Genomic DNA, 10,992 nt, shown 5'->3' on the forward strand with positions numbered 1-10,992 from the left:
CTGACACAGTCTAGTGAAGGTGAAGATTTCAATTAAGAGCCTCTTTTCAGGGACAGGATAGTTAAAGAAAAAAATAGTTGGTGGAGAAAAGAAATGATCTGGTTATTTCAGCTTGCTTCCTTCACGGGCGCTTTCCCTTCGCAGGTGAACGGAATTAATGCTTTAGGTTCACTCCATTCTTGCTCAGAAGATAACATACTGGCCGGTGGCAAAGACGAAAACGTTTTCTTTGCTGACAAAATTTCACGCTCTATAGAATGCAAGCCCGCCACTTTTCTAGTAGAGGAACTGACTTGAATCTTGCACGCAATTCACGCCCGTTTCACATGTACTATAACGAAAAACGCAGTATAACGCACACTTCACAATATCGCAAAGTTCGCGCTTTCTACGCATGTTTGTAGATGTCAGTTATTTAAAGAGCGAAACGTTTTATCAGTACCTTTAACAGAGACAGTGACGAAAGAATTTAGGTAAACATGCGCATCTTTTAGACCTGTCCGGTCAATTCGCACAACAAAACGCTGAAATCCCTCTTCATATGGTATCCTTGGCAACAACGTCCCTCCCTCGGCTGCAAAGCAAGGACAGTCAAAAATTCAGTTTCTTGTTGCAAAAGTTTACTCAGCGAAAGGAAATATAACTATTGGATGGCAAGATAAAGTATGTGATCGTAAATTAACAAATAGACATCAGGAAATCCCTTGTTACCCTGGACGATATTTCTCACTGCGAGAACGGTTTTGTATGTTAAGCAAGTGCCAAAATCACCTCTACTTGATTATACATGCGTGGACAATACGTTATCGACGTCTCTTCTTGTTTGGAAGAATCCTGTTTCGGAATTTTTTCTTTCTGTTGTCGTAACTAATCCAGAAAATCTGCGAAAAAAAAAAAAACAGTTTTATCTTGGACCCTCCCCAAAAAACGCACAATTGAAGTGACTGAGCCGTAGGGGCCAATTAGGAGATTCCTTACTGTCGGTTTGTTCAATAAAAATATGCAGTAAGCGTTACCGATTAGTAAAACAGAATCAGAAACAGAATGGTGATCGAATACTTTTTGCCTTAGATGAACTGCTTTGTAAAGCCAAGAGTAACTTGAAGTCAAGCATTCTGGCCGGTTTGGGAATCCAACTAAAAACCAGTTTTTCTCATAACAGTGTTTTTCGGGGCACAACGACTAAACTTGAGAAACAAAACAAAAAAAGATAGCCCAGTTTTCCTCTTGTTCATTCTCGGATGAATAAAACCACAAATTTTTTCAGTGTAAGTATAAAGTAAGCTGACTTCTTTTTACTACAAACTCATGACAAATTCACTTCCATTTTCCTCTCCATACCCTGCTATACCAGGTCCACTGTTAACACAAATAAAAATGGAGATAATATATTACATCATGATATGATTTACTGACACGGTAAACTCTCCAGTAGAAATATCAGTGTTCAATTAGCGCGAGTACATGTATAAAGCCTTCCTTAGGGGTTAGGGGACAGGTTTTTAGAGGGTGGGGGGAGGGGAGTTGGGAGGAGGGAAGACAGAGAGCAAGTCGCTGTCTTTTCTTTACTCTTCTCTCTTCCCTATTTCCTCTAGAAATGCCTGATACTCAGGCTAATGTTTAGTGAGTTAATCACAAGTTAGTAAGACAGATAATGCAAAGTGTTAAATTTGGTACCCAGACACCAAGAGAAAAAAAGATGCACAGCCAAAAGAGTTTGAGTTGTCAGAGATATTGGATGAAACACTGTCTTGAGTGTCTTGTAGTTAATTATTTATTTCAGTTAATTTTTATTTTTCCATTGTTTTTGGGTATGGTAAAACGTGTGCTAGTGAATTTCAAATAAAAGAAAAAATATCTACTGAAATAAAAAATTAACTGCAACATATAAATACCTCTCAAATGATCAAAAATGCTCTAAGAAATTCAAAGCTGAAGCTCATAATTTTTATTGTTATTTTTTGTTATTATGTAAAAGTTTTCCAAAACTCATTCAAGGTATAGAGAATATTACATGGTGAGTATTAAAAAACATCTCATGAGTGAGTCAGCAGCCGGATCGAGTGAAATATTTTTTAACATGAGAAGAGTAATTTCGTATTGCCAAGCAGTCAGGTAATGTCCTATTTATTATATAAACACTAATGAAATACCAAACCATTTCACTCTAATATTTTTTTTTTTGTGCACAAGGTGTGATTTACGATATAGCCATAGCAACAGTGATCTTTTCACATGTGAAGATAACAAGTTATTTTCAGGTGTGAAGATATCATGTTTTCGTGCAAAGCCCACCTGGTATTTCATTGTTATTTATATAATAATTAACAATTATTTTATTATTTTTTAAATAATTGTTTTATTTAAATCACACTGTTAAAGTTACAAAGAGGTACATAATTAGGTAATAAGGAATTGAAAAAAAAACAAAACAAAAACAAAACAAAACAAAACAAAACAAAAAGGGACGACACGAAGTGTAACTTACAATTTATTGACATTGGCTATATAACTATGTAGAGTTAATCAATCACAGTTTTTCTAGCTGGAATAATTAACAACTAGTAGTTTCCAGTGGAAAGTGAAGTGCTGCAAGTAAAGCATGATATTTCAAATAATTTGCATCACTTGCAGTTTATTTAACTGTACATGTAACGCTTACACGACACAAAGGTGATCAACAACTTTGAACCAAAATAAGTGTTTATATCACGCTACATTGTATAAAAGTCTGTGAGAATAAATCAGCATATTATTTGTCTGATACCTGTCCAAGATAAAGTTAAGATCATGTGAGCGTTGGAGTGAGTGAAAGAGTGAATTTCCAAGTGAGTTCAATATTAAACTGGTTCATAAAGCTTCGCGAGCGCATCAAATCATTTTCAGTCTTTGCTTCCGTCCTGTTTTAAACGTTTTACTACCAAGGAAAAACAAACCTTGTCACACTTTCTGGAAAAACTCTTAATAACTAAAGCAATTTATCAATTAAATAAATACAACAAAGCCTGGCTGAATACAAATTTAACCAAAACACTGACTTTATATTTTACTGTAGAGTTCCAGGAATGGCTTCAAATATTCTGAGAAACGTATCGCTTCAATTCACCGAAAATTTTTACCTTCACTTGCATCTATATACTCTGCGCTTGCAAAAAACGAAACAGGATTTCTCACGGGCTTTAAGACAGAATCCACCAGGACATTGAGTAATTTTTATTTTCTGTGGACAAAAATCGTGTACCAGGATAATTTAATTAAAAATAATGCATATTGCATTCTTTCTTACATTTTTCAAGGGCTAAAGATGTAAGAAATGATCTGTAGTAACACCAAAGAAAATTTCTCATGGAAGCCCGAGAAAATGAATGTCAAATTTTACAGAATTATAGCATCTTAACATGAAATTTTCAGAATTTTACCCGTGTAATCACAATTCTTGTGAAATTTGACATTCATTTTCTCTGTCTTCCATGAGAAATTTTCTTTGGTGTTATACAGATGATTTATTATTACATCTTAAGCCCTTGAATCGATTGACTGTGAACGAAAGAGCCTCAATTTCGAGGGCCATACTTGAAATCGAGGCAAATGTGGTGATGTACATACATAAATACATACATAGTTACATCCAAAAATCTCAAATGAACCTGGCTTCAGGCACAGGCAACCCAGGCTGATCATGTACAAGACCTGAATTAGTCTGCTGCGAAGCCTGGTGCCTTCACAGCACTATTGAATGAGCCGGAGTATCATCGGGAGAATTATGAAGATAGAGAGATGTGTTATCAGCTGCGGCCCATTAGCCGAGGCTGATAACACCCTCTGAGATCTCCAACACTTGCTCTGATACTTTCCATCGTTAGTTTTCCCATATCCCCATACATTTAATATGCATATATGTTTCGACTATTCGTGTTAAATATATGTGTGAAATAGTATGAAATTGCTGCATGCATAGTAAATGTATGGAAATCTAACCAAAGTCTCTTATAAGCCTTTATCCCGGGGGGCGGGGGGGGCGGGGGAACTCCCTTTGATGGCCTACACAGGGAGGCTCCACCCAAAAGGGGTATCTTTTTCTGGCTTCAGGTATATGAAAGGGTAGGGATTTGACTACATGAAGTATATAAAAAGAACTAAAAAGCCTCACAGATGAATTTTATGGCTTTAAAAAGTCAAGAAAACGTTCTTTTTCTGTGATTAATTGCCATTTAAAAGACAGTGCAGTTACAGTAGTTAAAGTGGATGCAAAGTTCTAAATATGGTCTGTGAAAGTGATACCATTTGTCAAAAGAAGGTAAACGAAAGGGGTACCTTTTACATAAAAAAATGGTTTATAAAAGTGTAAGGAGTTGGATCTCGGGGCTGAGCCCCCCTCCATAAACATATAAACATTTGTTGAGTACCCTCTCCATACCCCTCTCCCCCTCTCCTCCCCCATGGCCTTATAATTAATACGAGTAAGTGAGCTAAAATATGCACGGAAATGAAACATCCTTCCCATAGTATTACTGGGACGTTTAAAACAATTGTACGGTTCATCCCTTCTGGTTTACATAAACTAACTCAGTTGTAAAACTTTTTAATCTGAACGCACGTGTCACCAAGGGCCATTCCATTTAATATCCACACCCCCCCTATGGATGAGATTTTCTGAGGGGGGCTCCCAGTGAAGGTGAATTTCTGAGGGGTCATCATCGGCCATCGGTCTTCATCGGCTGGAGAGTGAAAATTGCAAATCACGTGCGTTGAGTCGCGTTGAAATCGTCTGTCCCTAGGGACGAAATAGGTGCTCCCCTAAAAAACTCCTGCGTGGGTGTCTACGCAACAATAGACATACAAAAAGGATACATATATTTAAATGTTTGTTTCATTTAGAGGCCTTTCTTTTGTTTTTGTTTTTGTTGTATTTTTTTTTTTTTTTCTAAATCGCAATGTGAAGTAGTCGTTAGGCTTTATTTTAAAAGGTCCAATTACTCACAACAACAGCTTCAATAAAACAACAGTTTCAAAGGAGTAAGGAGTCTATCTTTTTGTCGAGGGTCGAGGGTTCCATGTCGAGGGTCGAGGGTACAATGTCGAGGGTCGAGGGTACCGTCAAGGGTAACTTTTTTTTAATGTGTTGTTGTTGTTGAATTGAAATAGTACGTGAACATTCGAATTCGTTGAAAGCAAAGAACCTTTTCCGTCGCACTAGTAGTTACTAGTGGGAGTCAATTGTCGTTGTTTTTACACATTGACAACTAACAGAAAACATAACTCTTCGTCGTCCGATCATAGGATCGTTTTCCTCCTTTTCCAGTTTCAGGAGGATGGGAGAGATAAAGAAAATAAAGTGCTTGGGGGTAAGGGTAACTCCGAGGGTGAGGGTAAGGGTGAGGGTGAGGGTAAGGGTGGGGGTGAGGGTAAGTGCTCGGAGAATAACAAGCCTCTGACTGTACTTGCCTGGGTAGATGGGTAGACTGTAATTGGCTCGCCTGTAAAAAGTTCCCGTAAAAACGATGAAATGGCGAAGGATCATAAGCTTGTGAATTGCTCGCCTGAATAGGGTTTTCGTAAAAACGTTGAAATGGCGAAGAGTAGTAGCAGCCCCGTCCGTTCACAACGAAAGCCCGAACGTCAGAAAATTTCTGCGATTGTTTCAAAGATCTTCAAACTGATCGTGTTTCACATTGATCACGTTTCCCTGACAAGCGCTGACAGTTACCGTTGTGATTCCTATTGTTTAGCTCGAGATTTCCAAAATCTACCTGCCCCACCCAAGCACTACGGCGTCTTTGGTGTATTTTGCGATTTTCAAAGTTTTTTCCAACTTGAAAACTTGGGGTCGCAGTTGGCAATGTGCCCCGATAATAGATTTCTAACGCAAGGTAAACAAATTCTTCCAAAAATTTGCCAAGTGCTACCCATGCCTTTGGCTAATATTTCAGTCACGTCTGCCTCTTCTCTGCCTTATATGCATTCAGTGGGGTAGTTTGAATATGGATATTTCACCGATTCTTATTTTGCTATCTTGTACGCGTTGGAATTGTCGTGCTTTAAAGTAGAAACGCGCCATGAAATTTTAACGCAAGTCATTGCCAATCACCGACACCGGAAATCGTGACCTACAATAGGTACGTAGGTGCGCAGAATGATAATTTAGATGGTTGATGCTATGGCCAAGTTGCCCCACAAATATATACTCCTTCAATTATCAAATTTCTGCATCTCAAAAAGTATATCACTGCAGAAAACTGAAACACAAAGGGAACGCAAAACCAACACTTGTTGGTGCAGTCAGAGTAACTTGATACGTCGGTAAAGACGACTTGTTGACAGTTTACCTAGGGAAACTTGATTTTTTAAGTGTGACCGATTTTTCCCTAGGTAACTTACCTCGGGGAAATTTTATCGGCTGGGTCTTGGATATGTCTCGAAAACAATAGAGTTTCCCTTGACAGCGACCCCAAAGCAATAGCTAGGGAAAAAATGAAATACCGAGGTTGCTAGCCAATAGACGCTCATCGGCGAAGGTCTTGATGACAGAACCGGACATAGATCACCGTCGCTGTGAGAGTAATTTTGAGAGTCTACGTCTTCGCCTTTCTTCACCTTGCACGTTGAATTTGCGTAAGAAATAACACCGAGATAAAAGAAAAAAAAACGTCTCTTTGATCAGCTTGATCCCTGCGCATTTTGCCTTCTTGAATTTACGCTCGAAAAAATTCAACCGGCGTGAAAATATTGGGAGCCGATATCAGTAGTGTGACCTTCCCATAATTTTTACCTAGGTAAAACAAAATCCGAGCTGAATTTACTTAGGCAGATTTTTGATGAATTTGCCCTAGGTAAAAAGGGTTTACCTAGCTAAAAGTCTGTAGTGTGACCACAGCTAGTGTGATAATAGGAAGTCATTTGGCGAAACTAATTTTAAAATCAGAGGTGTCTCATTGCAGCAAAAAACTCTCTTTCACAACGGCTTCAGCGACTATTTCCGATTTTGCTCAAAAAGGTGAGCTTTTATTCACGAACAGCGATCAGATCGAATTAGACGATTATGCTAACTTCCGATAAACTAAAATCATTTTTAAGCGATCGTCCAAAAGAGCGACTAATCTAAGCCCCCCACCCAGACTAAAAATGACAGACATAAGACAAGACCCACCAACAAGAAATAAAAATAAAGTCTATATAATACTTCCCCCTATGTTCACAGGGTAGAACAAAATTCAACCCCCCCCCCCGCCAGCTTTTCCAACATTTCATGGAAAGTATATGTTTTCTAACTGCGTGGCGACAAGCCGACCGAATGTGCACATACTATTTTCTTTATCCAAAAAAAAAGAAAAGAATTTTAAAAAAATGTTACCCTTGATGATACCCTCAACCCTGGACAAGGAACCCCCGACCATCGACCCTCAACAAAAAGATAGATTCGTTTCAAAGACGTCACTTCTGTCAAATGTGAAGTTTTGACAGTTCCGCCGAAAACGTAATTCATTCATTCATGTGTCAAAAATCCGCGGACTCTGTCAGACGGTCTCGTTCATTGTATGGTGGTTCGCGCTAAAAAATTTACGCTTATCTGGAAATTATTTGTGATTAATATTGCCTTCTTCAAGAACGATGCCTTTGTTTAAAGTGTGCGATGTCTCAAGGAGAAAGAGGAAAGCAGTAGTAGCAAATTCTCTTGAAGAACTTATCGCCAAAGGTACATGATTTAACATGACAATGTTAATTGAGCTTCTTCGAAATGGTTAACCACTACTGATCTATAACAAAATACTGATCATTTTCGGAGTATGAGTCCTTGTACGTTAATTAATAGCCCTCGCTTCCGACCTCAGGAATAATTGTCTATGACGGCTGTTGTTAACACTTTCTAAACAGCTGCAAATATTCACCCTTTAAGACGACAAAAATTTCAAAATTTTACTTTGATTCTACTGTCTCGGGGAACGATTAGGATCCATAAGCCCATGAAGCCTGGCTTTCATCCCAATTTGTTCACTTTAATACTCTCCGACCAAAAGTGCAAAACGAAATACGATTGTAAACGACCGCCCGACCTGGCATTATATTTTTTCATTTCATTTAAATTTTGCTTTGAAAAGTGGCCAGGAACTAATACTCATTAAAACTAGGTGTTTCTGATTTCTATCGACAAGAGGAGGAATTCCAAGCAGGTGCCGACAAAAGTAACCCAAGCGAGCCCAATTAACTTAGACAACACAAGGGAGAGTATTTCTACCTTACACAGTTTATAAATACTTATAGTGCTGTTCATTTGTCAAATCTTATTTTCCTCAGGTAAAAAAAAATTATGCCTGGAGGAAAAGGAAGAATGTTTCTTATTTGAAGAGTACGATGGTACAGAAGTTGATGATGACGAAAGTCTGGTAGAGTACGAAAAGGGCAGTTCTTTTGTTCTCGGTAAAGAGTGGATTGCAAATCCAGGCACAGCATCTACACAAAGCTCTGCTGATGCTTCCCCTAAGGAAGCAACTAAAGAGCATCCCGCCCACTTCAGTGAAGTTCTGGTCGAAAGCAAAGCAGAGGAGCCTCCTACAAGCTGGCACGAAGTTGCCGACACAGAAACGGGATCAGAAGAGGACATCCATTGCTCGACTGCTGAAACAAGTGGGTATGCGATTACCAGGATCTGGTAATCTTCTTTAATCAAGTTCAGATTTTAGATTAGTCTGCTTGGCAAATGCGAAGATAATGAAAAAGCGAGAAAACCGGTCACCGCGCTTAGCGCAGAGCATTAAAGGAAAGGATAGAAGTCACATCGTGTTTCCCTGTTCCTCAGTTGTTCTTCTCAGGCAAATCATTTCTTCTCATTTCTTAGCCTCTTCACAAATACTGCCCGCATCTACAACGCAGACGAATTAAAAAATCCTGTGCGGTAATACCAATTAATCGCACTTTTAGGGGAAAAATTGCATACATTACATTATCATGACGGTAAAACGTATATTGCATTTTTTGGCAGTTGCCGAACAGGAGGAAAAAAAAACTAAATCTGTGGACGAAACCAAAACAGAGGAGCCTCCTACAAGCTGGCACGAAGTTGCCGACACAGAAACGGGGTCAGAAGAGGACATCCATTGCTCGACTGCTGAAACAAGTGCGTATGCGATTACCAGGATCTGGTAATCTTCTTTAATCAAGTTTGGATTTTAGATTAGTCTGCTTGGCAAGTGCGAAGATAATTTAAAAAGTGGGAAACAATGTCACCGCGTTTAGCGCAGAGCATTAAAGGAAAGGAGAGGAGGCACATCGTGTTTCCCTGTTCCTCAGTTGTTCTTCTCAGACGAATAATTTCTTCTCATTTCTTAGCCTCCTCACAAATCCTTTCCGCATCTGCTACGCAGACGAATTCAAAAATCCTGTGCGGTAATACCAATTAATCGCACTTTTAAGGAAAAATTGCATACATTACATTATCATGACGGTCAAACGTATATTGAACTTTTTGGCAGTTGCAGAACAGGAGGAAAAGAAAACTAAATCTGTGAATGATGTTCTGATGCGGACGCCCTACTATCACGCCAAGACGAATAATATGAAAATATATTCGCCAAAGGAGATCGAATCAGCAACCGGAATGGAAAAGAAACGACGCCAGTTTTGGAATGACAAGGCGGAGCAACTGGCCCGAAACCAAAAAACTAGAAATCAATCAAAGACGGTGCTGAGTGGTTTAATCGACGTTTCCTGGACGCTGCGTAAGACGTCCATGCTTGAATCCGACGTGAAAAAGCTTCTGGATGAGGAGAAAGTTCTTTTTCGTAAAGATGACGTCGCAGGAAAGAAACTCGGAACTCAGAAAAAGGACACCATCAGTAAAAACGTGGAGAGGATGTCAGCCGCTCATCACGCAGTAGAAGGCATTGATCAAGAGGTGGAAGAGGTTCAGGAAGCCTTTCAGGCAGCACAAACTTTGGTTGACAGGAGAAAGTACTCAAAAGAGTATGAGAGGAAGAAACTCCTGTTAGATGGCGCCTACACCGAACTTAAGCGCGCCCAAGATGCGTTAACAAAATCAATGAAGGCTAAAGAAAGGGACATAGAAAATCGCTTAGCAGAAAGAAGTGGTAACGTCGATGTGGAAGAAGATGATGCATGTCCTTCTAGTCTGGGGGAAATTTGAAAATATACTCCACAATTCACGATTCCCATTTGACATTACATTCTTTTTTAAACTACATTAGTTTGACAAAAGAACAAATTTATAACTATTGGGGAATCTTGATATCTCTACAGTGTATCTCCCTGCTGGTTTCAACAAGTGAAGTCGGCGATGATTACCTCACATTGTTACGTAGGGGAAAATTATTAATAGCAGATCCGGCTGTGGAGAAGATTTCTATAGTATCCATAGATTTGGTATGTGGTTTAAAACTGTTGTAAAAAATAGGTTTTCTGTTCGAGGTAAGAAGTAAGATGAAAGCCTTGGACAAATTTTGAGTGAAACTGGAGATGAAAGCTTCACAAATGTGGTTTGCAGTAAAAATTGGGAATCGTGAATTATTCTCTTTACATAATATTTTAATTTTGTGTTATATGCCGGCTTGATTTTCTCAGCAATATCCATTCGGTGCAAGTTGTAAACAATGGACTGTTTATGAAGACATTGTTGGTTTTGTTCGACCGGCCCTGCTCCCAATTATCAACAGTTTATTTTGTTGTTGTTATGACAGCTGTTATGACCGTGAAGAGACATAAAAAAAGATTCAAAACGTAGTAAATAACAACTTCGCCAGGAAAGGTTTCTGCGACTACGAGAATTTTTTTTTTTTTGCCATCTCGTCGAGCGTCAAAATTCCACACGAGAGGCATTCATGAACACTGTGTTTGTTCAGTTTTTCAGATGGGCTCAAAGACAACTACAAAGCGCAATTATGGGAACACGGGCACGAGTCATCCGTGACAGGAAGTTTTCGCTAGTATTGAAAAGGTTAAAAAATTCTGAAAAATATGACGTTCAACATGCTCAATGAGATA

The 10,992-nt window shown here is 38.9% G+C and overlaps 1 protein-coding gene across 1 annotated transcript in view; it reads left to right on the forward strand.

Moving 5' to 3' along the window:
* The window catches only part of LOC140943454 (uncharacterized), a 29,846-nt gene extending 19,708 nt beyond the window's left edge, over nucleotides 1-10,138 (forward strand). Inside the window, exons 4-7 of the mRNA XM_073392543.1 lie at nucleotides 7,605-7,693; nucleotides 8,293-8,622; nucleotides 8,978-9,112; nucleotides 9,468-10,138. Coding sequence (XP_073248644.1) covers nucleotides 7,605-7,693; nucleotides 8,293-8,622; nucleotides 8,978-9,112; nucleotides 9,468-10,138 — 1,225 coding nt within the window. The remainder of the gene's footprint in view (nucleotides 1-7,604; nucleotides 7,694-8,292; nucleotides 8,623-8,977; nucleotides 9,113-9,467) is intronic.
* Nucleotides 10,139-10,992: the final 854 nt, after the last annotated feature.

This window comes from Porites lutea, chromosome 7 (assembly GCF_958299795.1).
Source record: "Porites lutea chromosome 7, jaPorLute2.1, whole genome shotgun sequence".
NCBI lineage: Eukaryota > Metazoa > Cnidaria > Anthozoa > Scleractinia > Poritidae > Porites > Porites lutea.